This window comes from Podarcis vaucheri, assembly GCF_965113315.1.
Source record: "Podarcis vaucheri genome assembly, chromosome: 7".
Taxonomy (NCBI): domain Eukaryota; kingdom Metazoa; phylum Chordata; class Lepidosauria; order Squamata; family Lacertidae; genus Podarcis; species Podarcis vaucheri.
Window position 1 is genome coordinate 51,449,218 of NC_138765.1, and position 24,597 is coordinate 51,473,814.

The 24,597-nt window shown below is 45.6% G+C and overlaps 1 protein-coding gene across 16 annotated transcripts in view; it reads left to right on the forward strand.

Annotated features, from left to right (window-relative positions):
* Positions 1-24,597, forward strand: part of ZFHX3 (zinc finger homeobox 3) — a 262,705-nt gene that overhangs the window by 130,748 nt on the left and 107,360 nt on the right. For 14 of the 16 annotated variants that reach the window (XM_082229254.1, XM_082229255.1, XM_082229258.1 and 11 more), the window contains one exon: positions 17,160-19,894. The exons of the other annotated variants lie outside the window; for them this stretch is intronic. In XM_082229254.1, the coding sequence (XP_082085380.1) occupies positions 17,206-19,894 (2,689 nt within the window). In that variant the 5' untranslated portion in view covers positions 17,160-17,205. The remainder of the gene's footprint in view (positions 1-17,159; positions 19,895-24,597) is intronic. 16 annotated transcript variants of the gene reach the window in all.

A 24,597-nucleotide genomic window follows, 5' to 3' on the forward strand; every position in this document is an offset into this window, starting at 1 on the left:
TTAAGGGCAGCTTTGTTGGTGCAAAACATATGGTTAGGAGAGGACCACTTAGTGTGCCGCCACAACCTATACTGACACAGGCAACATTGGTTTTGTTTCCCCTTGGTGGTGATTGAGGCCTGAAAGGCCTTCCTGGAAACCCGAGATCACAGCACTGTTAAGAAATCTGAATGGGCCACCAGCCAGCTGCATCCTGCCTTACACAGTTGGAGGTGTTGCAAAGATTGGGAGAAAGCAGATGGCCTGGGGCTGCCTCTGGAGCAGGCAGGTTGCCACCACCTTTCAGGGCTTGGCATCAGAGCAAGGAGGCTTTCCAGTTCCACAGTATAGTAGCTAGAGAGGCTGGCTGTGGGCCATTATGGCAGCAGTCTACCACCTCTTTGCTTCATCTCCACATGTTCGTTCTTTATTTTTGGTGTTGTTCTTTATTGGCCAATTCTTGTATAGCTGAGTGCCTGTGTAACTTGAGAGAGAGAGTTTAAGTTTCGTCCAAGCTGGAAAATAGAGGAGTTGTTTTGAAGGTAGTTGCTACATTTCTATTTCCACCTATTTCTGTGCCCTTTAATATGATTTACATTTTGCTTGTCAGCTTTACACCAGGTTCAGACACTGGCAGAACAAATGGGTGCATTGCAGGGTGAACTGGATAGGATATTATCATGCAGGCTTTAAACTTGAAGGATTATTTAATTCAGCAAGATTGCTGTGACAAGACCTGTGTCCTGCACAGGCACCTGTATGTGGGTGCTACAGAGACAGAGAAAAAACAGGTCAATTGCAAACTGGTAGCAAAAGATGGAGGTTGCTAGCATTTTTCTTCCTTATGACAATGTTTAAAAGGATATATTGGAATAATATCCTGTTGGGGTTTAGAGCATAGGCAAATCTTGTGAATGTGATCATCAAAGATATTGGTGGTTGACTGTTAACTCCTGTCTGTTCTGTTTTCTCACTTCAGCCATCCTCTGATCCTGCCTGTTGGTTTCAAGACTCAAAGACTCGTTGCTTCCTTTTCCATTGCAATAAATGGTGCTGATTACTGCATTCAGAGCAAGGAGCCTTGCTTCCAGCCTTAAAAAAGAAGAAATAATGATAATTCCTCAATTTAACCAGCAGGCAGGTCCCAGGGGAGGTTACAATAATTTCAATTTCAGTGTTAAAAACAGTCAAAACAAATGATAAGAAATGGTGGCAAATGGATTCTCTTCCCTGAAACAGTTTTCTGATTACGCTTCCAACTGGATGTACGTTAGTTTGAGAACCAGCTTCATTCTTTTTGGCCCTTTGGAACAACTTCTAACCTTGTCATGTTTCTCTCTCTGTTGCCAGGCCTTGGAGCCAAAAGAAGCAAGTAAGAATAATTTGGTTTTGGCTTCCTTTTCACCATAGATTCATTGTGATGATGAACATTTGGAATGCTTGAAGGTTTCTGCCTCTTGAGATTGATGGTGGTGGTGGTGATAAAACAACTAGCTCCAAATGTCAAGGAGGAAGCTATGCATTGTTGCCATGGACAGGAATGTTCCTTACAGGAGTGCACGTTTGAGGGTGCAGGGAAGGAATGCCCTGTAGGGCTGTACATTGCAGCTTTGAATTCTGCATGGTGGGTCTTTATTTCTTGAGGAGTTACATGAATGGCTACCATGTTGGTCTCAGAGTAGATATCAACAGTTCAGACACTGATCCTTGAGTGAATTTGGTAAGAGTGTAAGTCCTGGATTATTGAGACTTCTGCTGTGAGACTGTTTTGGTTCAGTAAATCTGCCCAGTGGTTGTATTTTGGAGTGAGTTGGTCTGTGATTTCTAACAGGCTGTGGTCCTTGGGCTATCTAGTTTCCAGTCTGGTGGCTGTGGAAACCCAGCCAGAGGGGCATGGTATAAATAATAAAATTATTGTTATTATTATTATTAACTTGCAAAATGGAGACTTTCTCCAGTTGCTTTCAGAACTTTCATTCAACTTTCTTTAATCATGCTGATGTCATACAGAAATGTTGCTGAGCCTCTCTGTTTGAATGCAAGCAGAAGCTTTTGTGTGTGTGTTGGGGTCCCCAGCAGGGCACCCTGGAGAATTTTCGCTATCTTCATCTTACTTAGTTAGAAGCTGCAATTACTGCTCTAGCACTAATTACCTTGCCTAGCCATTAGATCACTTTACATGGAGAGCTTGGAGGCTGCCAGCAAAGGTCAACCTGGGGGCCTCTTGCTAAACTGCCCTCCAGTGACAGCTCTCATGAAAATACATTAACAAAACAGAGAGCTTGTAAAGGTAAATTTGAGCTATATCCATCTACAAAGGCCATGGAGTAGAAAATAGGCAGTGGAGTCCTGTTAGAAGCAAGTGCTGGTGGGAAAGGGGCCCAGGCTCCTTTCAGAAAGCCCAGGCTCTAAAAGTGGCTCTGAACAACATAACTTTGCTAACATGTATATTTAGCATTGAACATGTAATAGAACCAGTCAGTGTTGGAGGCCATTGCTGCTTGTGCTTTCTTCCCCACAAAATTGCAAGTGAGATTCTCATGCAGTGGAAGTTGCTCCCAGTATCAGTCACCACATGGAAGCAGCTTAAGATCCAAATAGTTTACTGTTGCAGAAGATAAGGGTTAGTAAAACAGTTTTGAATGTAGATGTATGCAGCTTGCAGGCTTTTGCAGATGCAGCTATATACAGATGCATACAGGTACAAAGTATCTCCCCTGCTCTAAATAAGTCCAGCAATTCAAGATGTAGCACTTGACAAGTAACACGGACTAACATACAGACTAACTGCAGATTGACACTACTGAGCTGACATGCATTAATCACAGATATAGTCAGGGTACTGGGTCATTACCATAGCAACAGGTTTGGCTGACCTTGCACCTGCAGTTAGCTTATCCATGGGGTGATTTACGCTCATGAAGGAAATTAACCCCTTCTCATTTTCAGTTACTCCAGCACTGGTTGGGGTCATCTTGTATATTTGAGCATGCTACTCATTTTTCTTAGCTAGGAGAATTGAATGTAGGGATGCTGAGGAGCTCTGGATATGTGAAGTGTTGAGTCTTGAAGCAAAAAGTTAAGTAAGCAGTCATCTGTTCATGTCTCTGGGTCCCACCCAAGCTGTTGAAGAGTGGTAGAGATTTAAGTCAAAGCAATTGATTAGTAATTCTGTTGGGTGCTCCCTTCCTTCCTTCCCTGTCCTATTTCTATGGATTCAGGGAGTAACTTGAGTTGACCCATATCTGTACTGACTTTTATTTGCTACCACGTGCCACTTATTAGATGCCTAGTTGGCTAATGGAAGCAGAAGATGAATTGCTTTGAAGTCTGTGTACCTCTTTGCTGCAACACAGGAGGTTTTCCAGCCCCTCTGCCTTTCATCCTAATGAATATTATCCAAGTAGTCTAGAACCAAGCAGGCTGCTGCTTAAGTGGGTTTAAACTGGATCTGTTGAATGATCAGAGCAAAAAAGGAATGCGAAAGTGACAATTTACCCAAGGAAAGTGAGGGGTTGTACAAAGCTATTGAGAGTAGTCTCTGAAGACCTTTGAAGAACATGGGACAGCAGTTGGCATGAAACAATTCAGTTTCAAACAAACTCCACTGAAAATCAAGGATAGCTCTTTACTTATACCTGCTTTTTGAGATATATGGTGGATCTTGCAGAAAGAGGCCTCTGTAAGTAAAGTACAGAATTGTGTCACTTGCACAAGAGAAAAGATAGCATTTAGACCAGGGCAGCAGCTGCTGCTTGTTGTTATTGTCCCCCCCCCTTTTTTTTTTAAAGCAGGACCCAACTGTCAACTTGCTCGTTTTGGGAGGACTCACTTATAAACTAATTCCATCTTTTGATTACACTCTCTCCCTCTCTTCAACATAAAAAAGCAAGAATACCACATCAGTAATTAACACTGAATCAATTTATATTTGACTCTCAAACAGTAATCAGTTGCTACTGGTCTGGTGAAAGAAGAAGAACCTCTTGTTTTACCCATCCAGGGAACACATGGATTCACTATATAGTAGAAATGTCATTAGCTTTGCTATTTTGATGTAGCCTGATATGAAGAGCAAAATAGCTATATCCCCCCCCCCCCAATACTTCCCTTCTGTCTTAGGGCAAAGGATAGTACAGTACTGGGAGAGAGTGGGGAGCCCAAGGATCTTCCTCTGCCACATGCGCTCTGTCTGAGAATTGCTGAGGTTTCAGCCAGTCTGACATGGGAGGAATTTCAAGTATTTTTCAGCCCAGAAGGCGGTTTAAGTCTTGGGCTTGTTTTTGTGTGAGAGCTTCAGAAGTGTATCCTGGAATGAAAGCAGCTGATCCTAAGTTAGTGTGGAGGTCTTTGGCTCAGGCTTTGCTGATACCTGGATGATCCTTCTATTACTTTATGCAACGGGCTGAAGGCTGCACTTTGTACTCTTGTAGGGGCTCTGCAATTATCATAATAAACAGTTTTATCATCTGCTTGGCAATCAATAATGTGGCTTATGCTGCTTTAGTATCTCAGTGGTATTGATTACCTTAACAGCTGTGCAACTGCGGTCAGCTTCTGTTAACCCCTGGTCTGCTGCAGGGACCTGTCTGCCCTGAAGGGGCTGGGTGGGGAAATGGGCTATATGTGTGTAGCCCAGGCAGTACTGCAACTTGACAGACAGAAAGCCCAAATGGCCAGCCAGGTGTAACCCTTAGTCCTGAAATACCTGACAGCTGAGCCTGAAGGTCTCAGGTGGCATAGACCAGTGTTTCCCAACCGGTGTTCCGCGGCATACTAGTGTGCCGCGAGACGTTGCCTGGTGTGCCGTGGGAGAGAGGCGGGCGAGTCGGGCGGCGAGAGGCGGGGCGGTGGCGGCGAGGAGAGGCGACCCAGCGCGGGGCTCTCGCCGTCTGCCTGCCTGGCTGCCTGCGTGGCGCTGACGTCACGGGGCTGTAACGTGCCCCACATAGGCACACGCGGGGCGGCGAGCGAGCTCCCTCCCACATCCCATCGCCGCTCGCTTCGGCCGGCCTACTGGGCTGTCGCAGGCGGAAGGCCTGCGCATGCGCGAGGTTTTCACGCCTTCGGGATTCCCTTCACGCCTTCCTCCTCCCGGGTCCTTGAGAGCGCGGGAAGTGGCAGCGCGAGACCGGCGTTGAGCCTGGTAGGTATTGTGCTTGCCAATGCAGTCATTTGGGAAATGAAAACTTGCAAAGCAAGCAACCAGTTCAATCTGAAGTACGTGTATGCTTAATATCCTGTATCTGAAACCTGTTCTGCCCCTCCCCCACACTTGGTGCCATTTTCATCTACACATGCAGCAGAGTAAGTTGACCCAGAATAGTACCAATTCAGATGGCAGATGGGAGAATGACAGTGCTGAATGCTTTCCCATGTAGAACAGTCCCTGCAAATAAAAACCTAGCATATTTGGAAGAGGGATGCTAGCCTAACCATTACCTTCTATGCTGTTACTATTTTTTTATTTTTTTTTACATAAGTAAAAAGTGACCTTTCCCCATCTGGCATGGTGGTGTGCCTCGAGATTTTTTTCATGAAACAAGTGTGCCTTTGCCCAAAAAAGGTTGGGAAACACTGGCATAGACAGTGCCTGGAGCATGACGATTCTGATCAGACTCTGAATGGGCAGGGGCAAAATGGAGCACTGCCTACTTGTTGCTTGGACTCCTGTTACTTTTGGGGCCTTGAAAATGGCTTCTTCTTGCCCTGGCTAAAATGAGTTGTCCTGTCCTAGGGACAAGACTTTGCTTCTGGGGTCTTTCCTGTAAGACATAGTCTCCATATCAGACCCCCAAGGCTGGGTTCCACCTACCTATCTGCTTGATGCAGATTTGAATACCTGCTTATGTTGGGCATGAAACATGCCCTACTCTGCCAAATCCCTCAAAGCAAGAATGTATGGGTAGCCCTTTGGGGGGGGCTTCCTTTGCCCAGAGAGCTGGGCCTGACCCAGGGGAGGGCTTCATGCCCTTTGGCATTTGGGCACTGGGTCTTGTGGCCCCATCCTTCTCATAATGGAATTTCCCATCATTTGCTGCCCTACTGATTTCTGATCAATGAAAATGAAATTGCATCACCTCCTTAGAGGCTCTACATATTGCTGCTGCTTCCAGCTGTTGTCAGTTCTGGTAATATAATCTCATCAGGCGTGTGAGAGGGTAATAAGAAATAAAAAATAAAGCCTTGCAATTAGCAGGAGGCCAAGCTGTAGGGTAACCATTTCAGTGCTGGTGTCCAGAACTATTGAGAGCTCTCTGCCTCTGCCCATCCCAAGGCCAAAGTAGCTCCTTTCCTCTGGTCTCCCTTGGGCATAGATGAACAGGAGTTGATTCCAAGGAGTGAGCCTAGAAACAATGCTCTGTCCTTTGAGCTGGGTTATCCCATGGAGCTACCCATGAAAGAAATCTTGGGATCACAGTCGGAAACTCACCAGTAACATAATCTGCTGCTGCTAATTTGCTTATTTTTTATTTTAACATGGTCTTAGGAAGGAAAAGGGGAAGACTGCTGTGTTGATTTATTCATTGGAATTTATATCCCACCCATACTACCATCAATTAGTTGTTTCCACTTCTCTTACTCTGTGCATGGCAGATGTTCTGCTGAGCTATCTTCAATACTTTCAGAGACCTTTTAGCTAGAAATCATCAACTATCTAGTGGCAGTGGGTCACATGTAGTGTGGTATATGGGGTGACTTCCAAGTTCTACTATTATATGGAGAAGGAGAAAACATTTTTTTTAATCACTTGCCACCTTTTTCTTAAGTTTATAAGCTCCAGTTGTATGCTATCTTGTACTTAAAATGTCCCAAGCACTTTGGCTTTTCTTCATCAGGAAGTTGTCCCAGTTTCATGAACATTTTAATTGCCTTTTTGGTGGTGCTTTCAGCTCTACAGAAAAGGGCAGTGAAAATTTTCAGAGCGTTGGAGCATGTCAGATGTGCAGTCAAGAAGGTTCTGACTTCTGACTGTTCTTGACTTTCCTCTGTAGAAGCATTGTTCTAAAGATGTGCTCCCAGTAAGCCCATTTCTGTACGTTTATTGGCTAAAGCACACTGTAGCCAAATATTTCCCCAGTATTATTAGAACAAAGCTAAAAAGAAGCATTTTCTCTAACATTTATTTGGGGCGGGTAGCATGTTCTTTAGTTGCTTAGACTTCAACCACTTATTGAATGGCATCTTTTGGCAGAAGGAGGTGTTGTCTGAGAAATTTGGCCTGACCTGGCTGTGTTATTGCTCTGGGAAACTGTTCTCCCTCTTCCTGAGCCAGGGACTCAGACCTGCTGTGTTCCCTTCCTGGGTTGTCAAACATTTGCTTTGGCTTCCTGTGGCTTGGAAATCTGTTTACACTCAAGGGGCTGCCTGAAGATCAGAGGGCCTTGCTGTGCATCAGTCTGCCTTCGTGTCTTGTGCCCACTTAGGCAGGCCGTGTTGTGTCATTCTTGTTAGTTTTGTCAGCTTACCAGTTCCGGCTGCTGGTGGCAAGCACTGGGTGTGTGTGGGGGGGGGTGGGTTTCCTGAGAGGAAAGCCCCCACCTTCCTCTTAAGTCTATCTTGCTTTGGGCCTTTTCCCCAGTGCTGGATCTGGTAGAGCAGAGGACATGTCCCTGTGTGGTTTCTAAGGAAGCCTCAAACTGAACTTGACCATTGCCCTTCTGGGAGCAGCCATTCCTCCTCTGGCTAGGAAACTCCAAGGCCCTTGCCAGGGATCAGGTCAGGGTAGAGTGGCTGTGTCTGAGGGGAGGGGCTGTGATGTGTTTGCTTTCCTGTGTTTCCTTGCCCTCCCACAACTGCTTAGAGTTGTTTTGTGCCGGGTTTTGCCTCAGCCTGTATTCTAACCGCAGTGATGAGGTTGCTACACAGTCCCTGTACTGGCTGAGTTGGCAGCTTTCAGTTCCAGTCTGAGTTTATATTTGTGCTGGAAATAGCCGAGCTGAGGAAGTTGTGCCTGGCTTCTGGCACAAGGCTGATGCCTCTGGGATTGACCCCACTTAGAAGCCATTGTTGTGCTTGCTGGCGAAGCAGGAGAGAACCTTGTTTGCAGAATAGCAGGTTTTGATTTCTCTTTAAATGTCATTGCAGCAAAACTTTTAAATCTAGTCTGCAAAAGGTGAATTGCAGTTTGAATGCTTTAGACAGTCCACTTCTTGATTACTGAATGTACTGTTGCTTACTGATGGAAAAATAAATGTCTGAGAGTCCGCTGCTAAATGTCTTCTTAGAAGTACCGGTAAGTCTCACTGGGTTAATTGGGACTTACTGCTAGGTAAGTGTACAGAGGGTTACAGTTTGAATGAACAAGGAATCTTTCTAAAATCAGAGCCTCTCAAGTAGCCATTATGTTTTGCATCATGCTTTAGGATCGGTACCATAAGGCACGTTTCTGGAGCTTCTTTCCTTGCTTCCCATTTGGCCAGTAATGGGTTTCATTCCCAGCATTCTGAGTGAAGTTCTGCCCTTGCTTTTTCCATACAACAAGGACCAGTTAAGAGCAACCCAACCACAGATATATTGCTGGGTTCAAAAGGTTTTCTTGGGGCTCTGGGTGATTTTCCTGTTCCGTACTAGTGGCTCCATTGAAGCTCCAATCCACTTCAGGAATTAAAAAAACAAAACAAAACAGTTTTGTCGCAACTTATTGTCTAACACATTTATTATGGCATATAAGTTTTTGTAGACCAGCAATTATGTCAAGATAATATGCCACAAGACTTGTGCTTTGCTACAACAGACTAAAACAGCTACTTCTCCACTGGAATGGAGAACTGACTCAAGCAGTTAACACAACTGTGCCTTGAAGATTTCTTGCTTTAGTCTTCCAGTGAGCTTTGGGTGATTAGATGGCAGGGCAATGAGCAGCTTGAGCCATCATAGCAAAAGATTAACAATGAATCTGGCTCGCATGAGTGAGAGCTTGTTGTGGTGGTGGTGGTGGTGGTGAAAATAGGGTCGCCATACGTCAGGGATTTCCTGGACATATCCAGAATACTGCAGTCAGCAGAAATAGGTAAAAATGTCTTGTAAAATCCAGGTGTATGGCATGCCGATTTTCCATAAAAATAGCTCAAAAACTGCATTTTTTCTGCCCAACAATTTGGGCAGAACTGAAAAAAGCTCAACAACTGTTTGAAATATGGCAACCCTAGGTGGAAATAGAAGTGTATAGCAGTTGCAGTACCTTCCAGCAGGCATGTATGAGAACATAAGAACTAGCTTGCTGGATCAGGCCAGAACCCATCTAGTACAGCATCCTGTTCTCATGGTGGCCAGTCAGGTGCCTTTGGGAAGCCAGCTCAGTGTGGTTGTAAAATCAATATTGAGTGACCTCCACAATCAAGACCAGCAAGACATAGTTGACTTCCCATGGTAAGCTTATGGTCATCAAGCATAGCTTTCTGTCTAATTTTGTCTAACGGCAGGCTCCCTATGGAACATAGGTGCTGGGGGCAGGGGCCCCTGGCTGCCCCAGGCCCCACACCATTCCCCATGAAGAGGCTGGGCACCCACAAATTTGTGTGCTTGGACTGTGCATGTTGCGGGAGCACGCAACCCGACATCAGCATGCCCAGTGGTGGTGAGTACTTTCCCACCACTTGGCCCTGGGTATACAGGGCAAGGATGGAGCCAGCTGTGCCTGGCCTGGCGGGTGTGAGACTACTGCCTTTGCAGCATCCTCGCGTAGCACTGCCCAGCTGAAGAGAGGAGTGGCAGTGCTGCCACAGCTCTCCTACTTCTCTCCACCTTCCGGGTCAGACCTGACCCAGGAGTGGAACTGTGGCTGGGCGTGAGGAAGTTGGCAGGTCCCTCGTGCGCCTCAACTCTGTACAGGAAAGAGGCAGCATCACGGCAATGCAGCTGCTGCTTCCTCTCTTCCTGCTCTCCACCCAGTTCAGGAGAAGGGCGCCACTGCTGCAACATGGCTGCCGTGTGTCATCTTCTCTCCGCGTGAACAGAGCTGAAGCTGGATGTGAGGGAGCTGGCTCAGTGCAGCAGAGGGGTGGCAACGCTGCCTCTACCTTTCCTCCACTCCGCCTCCAGGTCAGATCTGATCCAAGAATGGAGCTCCGACTGCGTGCCAGAGGCAGGCTCCAATGAGGGAGCCTGCATGGGGGCACCTGGTCGCACCCGCTCCTCAAAATGTGTTTGGGACCATCGCAGGTGTGCTGACCTCAGGGCACACATGCATGCAGTATACGTAGCCCCGGGCACCCACAGTCCCAGGGCTAAGCTGGTGGGCCCTCCATTGAAGCCATTTTGTGTTACTCCATGCTCCTACACCAGGGGTCGGCAAAGTTTATCTTGCCTGGGCCCATCGGTCCCATGGAGATCCCTCTGTGGGTGGGTCACGTGAGCACGCCTGCCTGTGATTTCTGGTGCCTGCACGTGCGCAGATGCGATTTCCGGTGCTGCAGAAGCGAGCTCCCCACGCCGTGCTGCGCTGCTTTAGCGCAGCGTGTGAGCAGGCACCTCAGTTCGGGGGCAGCTCGTGAGCCACTCAAACGACCTCCATGGGCTGCTTCCAGCCCATGGGCCTTAGGTTGGTGACCCCTGTCCTACACCATAGCAGCTATTTCGTGACTGATGCCCACAGAAGTTTTTAAAAATGCAAAATGTGCCCACTGATTCAAAAGGGTTGGTGAGCCATTCTCTAAACTAAAAAGCCCCAAATGTCATCCCCTTGATCATTTTGGTTGCCCTTTTCTGAACACTTTCTAACTCCACAATATCCTTTTTGAGGTAAGGCAACCAAAACTATACACCAGGGGTAGGCAACCTAAGACCCGTGGGCCAGATGCGGCCCAATTGCCTTCTCATTTCGGCCCGCAGATGGTCCGGGAATCAGTGTGTTTTTACATAAGTAGAATGTGTCCTTTTATTTAAAATGCATCTCTGATTTATTTGTGGGGCATAGGAATTCATTCTCTCCCCCCCCCCAAATATAGTCCGGCCCACCACATGGTCTGAGGAACAGTAGACCGGCCCACGGCTGAAAAAGGTTGCTGACCCCTGCTATACACAATATACAAAGTACAGTTGCACCATAGAATTGTTTAATGGCATGATGATATTGGCAGTTTTATTTTCTATTCCTTTCCCAGTAATAAAATGGAATCCACAATTTTCACAGCTGCCACACACTGGATCACCATCTTCATTGAGCTTTCTGATGTGACCCCAAGGTCTCATTCCTGATCAGTCAGTACCACTACAGACCGCATTGGTGTATTTTATGAGTGAAATCTAGATTATTATTATTTTTGTTTTTTGCATGTGCAACACTTTACATTTGTTTACACATAATTGCACTTACCTTATCAATTTCCAGTTACTCAATTTGGAAGTATCCATTGAGAGCTTTCCACAATCCATTTTTGCTCTAGTAACCCTGAATTATTTGTGGTCATTTGCTATCTTAATGGTCACCCTTAATTCCAGGTCATCAATGAATAAGTTAAAAAGCACACTTCCCAATACTGATCCTTGGAGGACCCAACTTCTTATTCTTCAATTGTGAGAACTTGTGCTATCATTCTTACTGTTTTCTTCCTGTTCTTTAACCAGGTAGCTGATCCATAACAGCACCTGCTGCCTTATCCTATAACTGCCAGACTAGTTCAGGAGTCTTTGATGAGGTGCTTTATTGAAAGCTTTTTGAAATGTTGAGTGTACAATGTTGATTGGATCACCACTAATTATATGCTTTGTTGTAGGGCTGGCCAATACCTGGTTTTCAGCATTGTGATATATCACCAGCTAAACTTCACGATATCCCAATATACCACAATGTCTGAAGTAAGGATGGAATCTATGTAGAGGGACTGGCTGACTTCACAATTTTTCCTACACCGTGATTTTTCTCAGTGCCTGTTCTTGTGATTCACCGCCCCCTGCATGAGGTAGGGGAGAGCTGAGGCAGCAGAGTTAACCAGCTGTAGGAATTGAGGGAAGCATTGGCTGGCTTCACATTTTCCCTCACATTGTGATATTTGCATAGCGCGCGCGCACACACACACACACATACATTATGATTTGCGATATATTGCCAGGTCAAAAATTATGAAACGGATATAATGATATGGACTTCAAACCAGTTTGGGATGATATAACGATATATCGCCCAGCACTACTTAGTTGAAACTTTCAAAGAACTGTAAAATGCTAATGGGACTTATCATTGCAGAAACCATGCTAGTTCTGCTTCAGCAAGACTTGTTCTATATTTTTGGTACTTCTATATTTAATAATGTTTTCCACCTTTCCCCCTGGCATACAATTTTCCAGATTCTTTTTTAAAAGTGGTGTTGTATTGGCCACTTTCCAGTCTTTCGGTATGGAGGCTGATCTTACAGATAAATTACATATTTTGTAGTGAGTGACTAGGGATCTGTTGCATCTTCGTACACAGGAAGATTTGGAGGAACTTTGGGTCTGCTGTGAACAGTTTGCTTTATACTTTGTGGATAAAATTGCTCATACTTGTTCTGATTTGGACACCACATTTTACTGTTAGTCTGGTTTAAACCTTCCGCTACTTTTATATCTTTGGATACCTTTCAGTTTGTGCAACACAAGGGGTGTGGATAGAATTCTAGCACTCTTCACAATCTACATAGGGCTTCCGTTCAAGGGTTCTACAACCAATTCATAGTACAACTGCCATAATGTTGATTGGGTTGATCTAAGAGGATGCATGAATCCAATCTTGAATCAGCTTCATTAGCTTTTAGAGGCTTCCATACTCAGTTCAGAGAGTACTGGTTTTGACCATTAAAACTCTAAATGTCCTGCACCCCAGGCAGCTCAAGGATCACTCTCTCCCACTTGAACCTACCCAGTCCTCCTGCTATCTGGAAGAAAGCAGAGTTTCATCTGGGGCAGGGCATTTTCCTGAATGTGGAACTCTCCTTAGTGGAGGCCTGCTGTATCTCCTCTTTATTGGTTATAGGCGGTAGGCAAAGATGCTGTCTTCCATAGAGCCTTTGGGACCCTCTTTTGAGTTTGAAGGGGTTTCTTTGCTTGACCGCCTTTTGCTGCTGATTAATCAATTACTTATTGTTACTTATTCCAGTTATTTATGAATACATGAGAGATATTGAGCTCTCTTAAGGAAAGGCAGTAGTAAAAAGGTATGTTTGAAAGACCTTTTGAATGCCACAACTAAATACCACCTGTTATCTGGGAGAGGGTTCTACCACTGCCACCTCCCCAAAGTTATTGGTGTTCTCTACTACTGTTGTGTTCTGTTTTGATCACTGTGGTAAGTTATATTTGGATCTTCAATTTTTCACCCATCTTGGGGATGTTTTTAGTCAAAAGGCAGGGTATATATGTTTTTAACATAAATAAGTTGTGGTATACCTTCAAGGTGTAACAGTGGAGACAGGGCTTGGGGCCAGAGGGTTTCAGGAGCAGGGATGATGAATTGAAGCTGGGAAGAGCAAGAGCCTGGGGGGCTGCAATGAGAGGTGGTGATGGTGGGGGCTTTAGGTTCTCAGTTCCTTCTCTCTCTAACTGAAGATCATTGATTTTACGGGAAAACATGTTTACAGACAGTGCACTGATCGACCTGACTAGTTGACTTCTGCCTCCTTAAGTAAGAGCTACCTTTTCCTTAATGACTGGCTGATAGAGAGAGATGCAGTAGTGCTAGATGTGTAGAAGGAATTTGGACAGAAAATTCTTTGTGGGTGAATTTGTTTAAGCTGGGTTCAGTCGCAAGCTGAGATGTGTAATCTCTGTTTTGGGCTATGAGTTCAGACAGAGACAATTCATGGGGCCTATGCCTGCAGCCACCCCATTTCCCCTTAAGTGACTAGAAGCTCCGCATGAAGGGGGCCTAGTCCCTTTCAGCACAGTTTGTGTGACTGGTATTCATGGACCTGATTGGTTGGCAGAGCATCCTTCTCAGGGCCTTTTGCTGGCATCTGATAAGAGCATAAAAGGGGTAGGGTGGTGGCAAGAATACCTTTCCATGGTGTGTTTCCTTCATTGGTTAACTTGTTTGGGTAGGGGGAAGGGCAATCAGAGCAGCCGGGAGGCCAAAGAGCCCACCAATTAATTGGGAAGCATTTGCCGGTTTCTCTGGCCTGGCCTGCAGAGGAGATTGGCTTTCCTGTCAATAAACAAGTCCCTAGTGCAGCATCAAAGCCGCAGTCCTTTATCAATCGCAGCCTCTTCTTCCCGCTTGTTCCTGTAAGTTACCAAGCATTTATGACATTGATTTTACAATCAGGCTGTTAACCCTCCCGCCCCATCAGCTCTGCCAACCCTATTGGCCCCACCTGTCAATCAGACAATTCACAGCCAATAGGATAAGTTTGCTGTAGTACCTCTGCTGAGAGTGCCAGATTTGTCCTCTTGGCTTTCCAGCTTGAGCAGCCAGTTGTATTTTTGCCCCCTGCCCCAGTAAAACTTTTCAGATGAACCTTCAACACTAAACCCTTAAAAAAGCAGGAAGTTTGAGGAAGTTGCTGCTGAGCTTTCTGGTCCAGCAAGATTAGATGCAGAGCTATGGAGATTCCAGACACTGCAGAGAAGTGTTATATTGCCAGAGGAACAGGACAGAACATGTTTGAAGTGGGAGCCAAAAAGGAACTCCTCCATAAAAGATCTATCACCCTGAAGAAGTCTAACAAGGCCACCTTAGAAAAGCTGCTTTCCCTTATGCCGCTGGGGGAAGGCTGCACAGCTGTGAGCTGAACTTCTATCAAGTAGAACCATGGAAGGGCAGCTGCTGCCTGGCCTCTAGCTGAGCCAAGAGAGGGTTACAAGTGGAGATTGTTGTACTTGTTGTTATGCTGTATGTTGCCCTGTGCTCTAATAAGAGATAGGCAGTATATAAATAAAATGAGCAAATATTATAGTTTTTACATCTGGTGTCAATTTTGAGGACTCTGGGGTCCCTTCCAGCCAGTGTGGTGTGGTTAGAGTGTTGGATTGGGACCTGGGAGACCATGGTTCAAATTCCCACTCAGCCATGAAGCTCACAGAGTGACCTTGGGCCAATCACTCGCTCTCTGCCTAACATATCTTGCAAGGTTGTTGTGAGGATAAAATGGGGAGGAAAAGAACTATTTACACCATCTTGAGCTCCTTAGAGGACAGGTGGGATACAAATGCAATAAGCAAATAAACAATTTTTTGTTAATGCTGGAAATGTGAAGAGAGTGGCGAGAGTAGGAAGTCTTTAGGTCATTCAGGAAATTCCTATGGGCAGTGCTATTTTTATAGAAAAAGAGGTCAGGAACTCACCATGAATTGTTGGCAATGGTGCCCACCTGAGAGGTGCTGGAACTGAGTTCTGGTGAGTTCTGTCTATAAAAAAGCACTGCCTGTGGGCAGTTGACTGTGGCGGGGTGAGTACAACGGATGCTAATGAGCATCTCAGTTGCTGACAATGGAGAGATGGCAGGAGCAGACTTTGGTGTCTCAAATTTCAGGGACGCCCTGTGTGATGCCAAAATTTGGCCCGTGCCCCAGCTCCCGCCTTCTGTGCTGCTCAGTTCACTACATCATAGTTGCGGCCCCCTGTGGCGCCCTCTAGGCTCGATGCCCAGTGTGGCAGAATCAGTCACACTGCCCTAAATCAGTCTCTTGAATTGGGAGCTGTTGACAGGCATTGCTGCACTGAAGCGTTGCCTCAGGCTTCCCTGGTTTATTTGACTCCACCCTCTGAGCAGCCCTCAACAGGAAGTAGGAAGTGACTTCTGGCAGACTGGGCAACAACATCTTTTCACTGCTCTTCAGCTGTGCTGTGTTGGTGACCTTAGCCTTGTGCTGCCCTGTTTCTACCTGAATTCTTCCCAGCCCGTCTATCTGCTTCATTCCTCTTTAGTTACTGCCTGCCTTCAGGCTCCTCTTCCTTTCCCCCTACTCTCAGCAGCTGTAGGCAGAGAGGAGGTATCATTCTCCAGGTAATCAAGCTTGGCTACCATATGCTAAAAGTCCAAAGTGCATTCTGTCAGTCTGTGGAACCCATTAGACTCCAGCAGGTGTCAAGTGGAATTTAAATGTGATCAAAGTGTCTCAAGATAGCTGCCAGGATGATCCTTTGGGGAATGAGGACTAAAACGTGAGAGGCTTGAATGGTAGCAGCACCATCAATGTATATGTTCCAAACTCAGATTGCAAAGTGACAAAATTGGACACTGTTTGAAAAATACTCCCTTTGTCCTCTGCTTGGCTGAACTGGTCATGACTCTGCTGTGAATATAGATGGTGTTGTTAATCAGGCCTGATCCCACATAACAAGGCTGTGAGTGAGAAGTGATGTTTGGCACAACTGACACACCTAAAATTCAGAAACACCTCACTATAGAACAAGGGTGTGATCTGCATAGTCAGTGCTATAGAACTTCCTCTTTTTCGCCTGCCTAATAGACACATGGCGCTTGGTCTGGAGTACTGCATAAAGAGGCAGTCATGGATGGCTTTCTCTTGCCTTCAGTATATTGCATGTTCATTATTCAGAGCCCTCCCTCAGTAGCTTAAACTCTGGAGGCTGGCATACCATTCCTGTCTAGCCTACTTCATGTTTTTGTTTTTGTTTTACAAGGCAGTGCATAAACTGGAGCTACTTTCAGCAAGTGCACAGATAGACCTGCTGTGCCCCCCTTACAGGTGCCAGGGTCCAGCTCCCATTAACAAACAATTTATTTTATTTATTAAATTTCTATACTGCCCTTCATCTGAGGATCACAGGGCGGCTTACAATATAAAAACACGAAATACATAAAATGGCAGCAAACCTAACCAAACCACCACTACCATCCCCCAGTTAAAGGTCCACAGATTATTTAATTAGCCAAAAGTCTGGGAGAAGAGGAATGTTTTTTCCTGGTTCCTGAAGAAGCTTTGGGAAACAGATTTATTTTTTTTTAATTTTTTGGTACTTGAATGAGTGAGGGGCTTTCCAAGAGCTCCTTCCATGCTGCTTTGACTGCCATAGTGCTGATGGGTTTTAGTGTTCCTGATAACTTCTGCCCATCCGTGCTTTCCTCCCACTATATTTTCCAGGCTTGGCAACAGAGAGTAGCTGCTTTATTGGGTGAGGGGGCTGTGTGCATGTCTCGTCTGCTCTGTGTGGAAATTTGGCCTATTCTTTCTCCTGACTGACTGCTTCTCTCTCTCTCTCTCTTTCTCTCTCTCCCTCTTCCCTCTTTTTCTGCCTTTAGGTCCGAACCAAACTGGGTGCAATGAACGCTCCATGCAGGCCTCGCCATGGAAGGCTGTGACTCATCTGTCATCTCGGGGAAGGACAATGGGTGTGCTATTCCTCAGCACCAGCAATGGACTGAACTCAGCAGCACCCACCTCCCCAGCAAACCTTGTAACATGGAGCCATCTGCAGCGGAGAGCCATGAAGCCCTAGACAACCGGCGGGCTCCTTTCAGTGAGCACTCCGCAGAAAGTGCCGTTGCCTCTGGCTCCAGCACTGAGCCAGCCAGCAAGGAGGTCAGCTGTAACGAATGCTCCACCTCCTTCGCCAGCTTACAGACCTACATGGAGCACCACTGCCCCAGTGCCCGTCCGCTCCTCCCTCTGCAAGAAGACTGTGGGAGTGACACTGGCGAGGAGGGAGATGAGGAAAGTGATGTAGAGAATCTGGCAGGGGAGATAGTCTACCAGCCAGATGGCTCGGCATACATTGTTGAAAGCATCAGTCAGCTGATCCAAAGTGGGGGGGTCTGTGGGGGTGGCAATGGCACCAGCAGTGGGACGCTCCCATCACTCTTTATGAACTCTCTCCCCAGTGCTGGGAGCAAGCAAGGCGAGGCAACTTCGGCTGCGCCTGTCTACCCACAGATCATCAACACTTTCCACATAGCCTCATCCTTTGGGAAGTGGTTTGAGGGCTCGGACCAGGCCTTCCCGAATACCTCAGCCCTGACAGGGGTTAGCCCTGTCCTGCACAGCTTCCGCGTTTTTGATGTGCGCCACAAAAGCAACAAGGATTACCTGAACAGCGATGGTTCTGCCAAAAGTTCCTGCGTATCCAAAGATGTTCCCAACAATGTGGACCTGTCCAAATTTGATGGCTTTGTGCTTTATGGAAAGCGGAAGCCCATCCTGATGTGTTTCTTGTGCAAGCTCTCCTTTGGATATGTCCGCTCATTTGTGACCCATGCGGTGCATGACCATCGAATGACTCTGAGCGAGGAGGAGCGGAAAATTCTTAGCAATAAGAACATCTCCGCTATCATCCAAGGAATAGGCAAAGACAAGGAACCCCTTGTAAGCTTTTTGGAACCAAAAAACAAAAACTTTCCACACCCTTTAGTTTCCACAGCTAACCTCATAGGCCCTGGACACAGTTTCTATGGCAAATTCAGTGGGCTCCGCATGGAAGGGGAAGGGGGTACCCAGGTTGGGGCTGCCAGTGGAGCAGAACAACCCCAGTCGGGCCTCTTGGCCTCTGGGGCTCTCTTGAACCTTGGAGGGCTAACAAGTTCAGCTTTGAAGACCCCAATTACCTCAGTCCCCCTGGGCCCACTGGCTTCCAGTCCAACAATATCCTCCGAGGGGAAGGAGGACCCTGGGATAGTAGAGTATGAAAAGCAAGACCTGGCTGACCAGGACAGCCACTCAGAGAAAATTGAGCCAGCTGGGGAGGACGAGGAGGAGGAAGAGGACGAGGAGGAGGAAGAGGACGAGGAGGAGGAAGATGATGAGGGGTGCAAAGGGCTGTTCCCAAGCGAGTTGGAGGATGAACTGGAGGAAAGGCCTCCTGAGGAGTCTGGGGTAGTGGCAGGCAGTGGCAGCAGCAAAAAGGACCTTGCTCTCTCAAACCAAAGCATTTCTCCCTTAATGCCTAATGTGCTCCAGACTCTGTCCAGGGGCACAGCTTCTTCTAGTTCTAATTCTGCTTCTTCCTTTGTCTTTGATGGTGCAAATAGGAGGAATTGTTTAAGCTTTAACAGTGAGGGCAGTAGGAGGCTCGACTTCAGTGATGAAAGTGCCAATAAAGACAATGCCACAGTACCAGAACCAAATGAGAGTGTTGAGGGTGAAGACGGGAGCTGCATTTCCCATCACCAGCATGTGGGGCCCCTATGTGAGCTTGGGGGTGGGGAGTGCCCTTCGGGGAGCGGTGTGGAGTGCCCCAAGTGTGACACCATCCTGGGCTCCTCACGGTCACTTGGCGGCCACATGACCATGATGCATTCACGAAACTCGTGTAAGACGCTCAAGTGCCCCAAGTGTAATTGGCACTACAAGTACCAGCAGACGCTTGAGGCTCACATGAAGGAAAAGCACCCAGAGCCAGGGGGTGCGTGTGCCTACTGCAAAAGCGGGCAGCCCCACCCACGGCTGGCACGGGGCGAGAGCTACACATGTGGTTACAAGCCTTTCCGCTGTGAGGTTTGTAACTACTCCACTACTACCAAAGGCAACCTCAGTATTCATATGCAGTCTGACAAGCATCTCAACAACATGCAGAACCTGCAGAATGGAGGTGGGGAACAAGTTTTCAGCCACACTGCTGGGGCTGCGGCGGCGGCGGCGGCGGCAGCTGCTGCTGCTGCTGCGGCTGCTGCTGCCGCCACCAACATGGGTAGCAGCTGTGGGGCCCCCTCCCCCACCAAACCAAAAAGCAAACCAACCTGGCGGTGCGAGGTTTGTGACTATGAGACCAACGTTGCCAGGAACCTTCGCATTCACATGACCAGTGAGAAGCACATGCACAACATGATGCTGCTTCAGCAGAACATGAGCCAAATGCAGCACAACCGCCACTTGGGCCTGGGCAGCCTGCCTGCTGAGGCTGAGCTGTACCAGTACTACCTGGCTCAGAATATGACCCTGCCCAACCTCAAGATGGACAGCGCTGCGTCCGAGGCTCCGTTCATGATGGGCAGCTTCCAGATGGATCCCACCAACACAATAGCATCCATGGCCCCATCTCTAGGTGAGGTGACCTGAGTTCGCCCTGTGATTCTTTGTGGGGGGTTGTGCATAGATATTCTTAGCTGGGGTCTGCCACTGGGAGGAGCCATGGAAGAAATGGTGTGGAAGAGTGGCTTTTCGTGGGTCATGAGATGTGTTCAGGTTTCTTGTTTTCATGGGCAGCATGTTTACATCTCTTAGCAAATTTTGTGAGTTTAAGAACATCAAAAAGGTTATGAAGAGGGCAATGTGCCATCAGACTCCTACAGACGTGCATGTGTTAGATGCTTCATTTCTTGTACCTCTGCCAACCTATTCGAAAAGTTTCTCTTTTTACATGAGGGTTAGGAATATGTTTATGAAGGAAAAGGGCAAAACCCAGCTTTCAGGTTTGTTCCATGTGTGTGGTGAACGCAGCAGACTTAGTGGTAATGGTGAATTGGCAGGCCTGAATTGCTAGAAACCCGAAAAATAAATAATAACTTCTTGCCCCCCCCACTTTCTTTAGCATTTCAGCTTAAACCTAGGCTGATACTTATACAGGTGAGCGATCACTTGAATCATGCTGGTTTTCATATTGTCAGAATATGCATATGCCTCCATCCTCCTTTTTCTGGAGAAAGCAGGAGAGCTGTGATTATTATTGCATTCACAAGAAGAACTGACCAGACAGGTTTAAACTTTTGTTATATACTACACACACACACACACACACACACACACACACATATATATATATATATATGCAGTAACCTTTTGGAAGAACTGTGTGGTGTTTCAAACAGAGCAGGGTTTATTGTGACACCACCTTTTGAATATTTAATATTAAAGTGTTTTCCAACATGGTAATAATAGTAGGGTTTTTTAGCACTAACATACCACAAGAAAAGCCTATGTTTATTTCTATCATTAATCTGGTGCATATAACACCTTTATCAACTTTATATGTACTTGGGTGAAGCACTTTTCAGTAGGGTTGATTGAAAGGGTTCCCCTACTTAAACATCCTGTAGGAGTTATTTCACTTCAAGGCCAATCTGCTAGCTCTTTGGATGTCTTTTGGTTGGGAGGGCTTAGTTGAAATTTGGATGTAGAAAATGGGTGTTTGTTGTTAGCAGAGTTTGCTGCTTTTAAGCAACTGCAGTGGTGCGTGCATATGGAAGTCACTATTTTTGGTAATCTGTGAAATGGTACAATTCTGAGTGTAGTGGCTCCGCAACTTCTTCCTGGAGTGTGTCAAGCCAATCTCCTGCTGAGACTGAGAGATTCAGGCTGGGCGTGGGGGCAGCATGACATCCCCTCATTGTTAGCAAAGCAATTTCTCCCCCTCCCTATGGATGCATCTAAAGCTGTAAGAAAGGCCATCCTGTGGCTGCAACCTTGGACTGAGTGGAAGGTGTGCAGAAGAGCCAGGTTTGGCTCCAGTGAAGCAGACTCGTGACCAATGTTTTATTGGAGAAAAAGGAGATGGAGATGTCACTTTCTCATTTTATGTAGCCGGTCTTTCACATATCAGTAGATACTTTCATACTGGGAGTTTTGCAGGGAAATGAGTGATTTTTCTTGCCATACAGAAAACAGTGGATAGTAGTATAATCTGCTCTGAAACAGGGCAGGGGGAGGGAGGGAGAAATCATGCTTTTAAGATTTCTTCCCCTGAACTAAGCATCAGATACAGACCTGAGAGACCTGCCCTTTGTGTCTTTCTATGTTTGAAGTTCAGAGAAATCCCTCCTTTTGGAAACTGCAAGCTTTTCAGACAACTGTGTTTATAATTTAGCTGTTCTTTCAAAGTCTCTTGTCTCAAACAGATTCTGTGAAAATTCCCAATTTTTTTATTGGGCATGCTTTTTTTTAAAGCATTGAAAACTCCATTGTTCTATGATATGAGTCCAAACTCAGCATTACTGCTGTTTAGACAATGAGAATTATAGGTAATAGTTGCTGTAGGAGGAAATGCTACAAAAACTAAGAAGCCATTGTCTGAAGAAGAACAGGTGTTTTAAAGGACTGTGGCAGAAGGGAGATGATGGAAAGTAGATGAGGGTGGCTTGAGAGTGGAAAGATTGTTTTGACTGTGATGTTCCTGCACCTAGCTGTCCAAACAATATTTTTCTTGCGCAGGATGAATCGAGGTGACTGTGTGTAAAGCATTGGTGCATATGATTTTGTAGAAGTCTGTACTAATGTGAAAAACTCTGTGTGTGAGGGTGAGAGAAAGCATTTAAAAGTAAGGCAGTCTATGGGTTTCATTCAATGTAGTGCTGTTAAACTCATTTAAATGTATTTATTGTTCCACTGGTAAAATGTTTTGCATCAGTGGAATGTTTTGAGTGAGAGAATGCAGAAGCAGGTTGCTGATAGATTTGTTGTACAGTAGATTGCGAAATCTATTGCACAGTATGTGACTGCTAGGACAGCAGTTCCATTGGATTCCTCTGTTGTGCAACATTAAAATTCACCCATCTGCTAGCATCAGTTGCACTTGCGGACAGAGAGTATTGGATACAGCTTTATGAACACAACCTCAAATTCCTCTGCTTCTGTGCTGCATTTTTAATGTGCTGTACTGGTCTCTCATACCCCCGTGAGGGTACATTGCTTGTTTCCATTTTAAAGGTGGCAAGTAAGCTGAGATGGAAACTTACCCATGACTGAACAGGAAATGGAATAGCACAGAGTAGGCTATTGTTCTCACTGCTGGACTCCATGTTTGGGATGCTGTTAGTTTGGCTAGAGTGTACAACTGCAGTACTGTGTTTCTACCTAGTCCCCTTTCTTGAAAATGCAGAATTCGGGTGTTCATCATGCTTTAACAAATGGGCTAGTGGGTAACACCAGTTCATTCACACACCATGCCAAATCATGGTTTCCCCTAATCTTACAGTTGGCCAATTGTACAGCTGACAAATTTTTAGAGCTGCCTGTCTGCCTCTGCTTCTGCCTCAGAGGTCCACCTTCATCTTCATGATGCAGTAAACTCTGGAGGCAGGTCAATGACTATAGCTATGGTTTGCCAATCCAGACATGATACACTAAACCATAGTTAAGCTATGGTTTGATGTGATGTCTGAATTGCACCAGTGCATTCCTCATGGGAATTAGTATGACTTCCTTCCTGAATTTGTGGCACCCAAGGGCATAGCTAGGGTTGTGGCAGGGGGATTCTGCTTAGAGATGTAAAATTATTAGGCATTTTGAAGCAATGGAAGAAAACTGCTTGTTTGGGGGAGGGGATTTGGGCAGGTGATAGAAAAAGTAAATATATTCAACATTCCTTTTTGTCAGAACCAAATGTCCTTTACTACATTAAGAACATGAAGTTGCATGGTAGTTTGATATATATTAAATGTAAAAGTACACATTCCTTCACTCTTACTAAAACAATGATAAACCAAAGGTCACAAATGGATTTGTAACTTGTTCCACCATATTGTATTAACTGTATCTATTTTTTTGCCAGGTGGGAAAATAGAAATAAATAAAAGCTGAAAATAGAAACCATTAACATCCTAGCAAACAAAAGGGGGGGGGGGCTTTTTAACTGAGCTTAGAAGCAGTATGTAGCCCTCAGTGTGGTTGTGCAGAAAATATGAGAGAGTACTCAAATAGAAAATAACCATCCCTGTAATATAATTAAAGAGTAATACTAAATCTGAATATTTTCAGTTAATCTTAATTGTGTCACTGAACTCTTCAATAGTATGTCATCATATGTAGTCAGGCTATAATCCTCTACACACTTACAAGGAAGTAAGCCCCATTAAACTGAGTGGAATTGGATTGGATTGCAGGTGTCACCTTAGCTGTAGACAAAATTTAAATTTAATTTATTTAATTTATATAAGATTTCATCTCAGCAAATATATCCTTGAATATACCAGTATGACTTATTTTTCATCTTAATCAGACTAAATGTCTCAAATACCACTTTTAGCTCAATGGGCTTCAGAAAATTCAGGCATTGAAATGAGCTTAAGTTTAATAAATTTAGTTTATTTAGTTTATTTATAAATTTAGTTTATTTAGTTTAAATTTAGTTAATGAGCTTAAGTTTAATAAATTTAGTTTTCATCCTTGATTTGGGGTGCTGGTGCTGGTTCAAACATTTATCAGTTTAATTTGATTTGATGTAGTACAGGGGTAGGAAACCTCAGACGCAGGGCCAAATGTGTCCCCCCCCTCCCCAGGCTTATATCAGGCCCTCAAAACCTTTCCTGGGCCACACCCCCTCATTGGCCCTGCCTTGCAGCCTGGGTGATTTTGCTTGGCTTGAATGTGTCCTTGAACTCTTAACAATGCCTCTTGCTTGTCTGAATGAAAGGCAGAGAGGAAGGTCTGTAGAAACTAGCCTACTGTGCAAAGGTGCCCACTTCTGCCTCTTCTTCTATGGTAAGCGGCCTTTGGAAGGTTGCCCCTTAGGCTCAAAAATGTTCCATAACCCTGACGTACCAGCTGGAGGAATCTGAGGCAAGTGGAAAGATACACTGAGGGCTGTGTTGAGCATAGGCCATGCCACTGTGTTGTCAGGGCAATATGCTTGGAATGCTCTCAGTTTAGAGGACATACCTGGGGATGTTCAGCAGTGTTTGAAAGTACTTTTCCAACATCATGAGAAAAATGTTGCCTGTTGAATAATCTCATCAAACACAGCAACAGTGCATATCCCTTGCATCACTCTCTTTGATCTAAGAGATTTGCAACAATGTGAACTGACAGTTACTT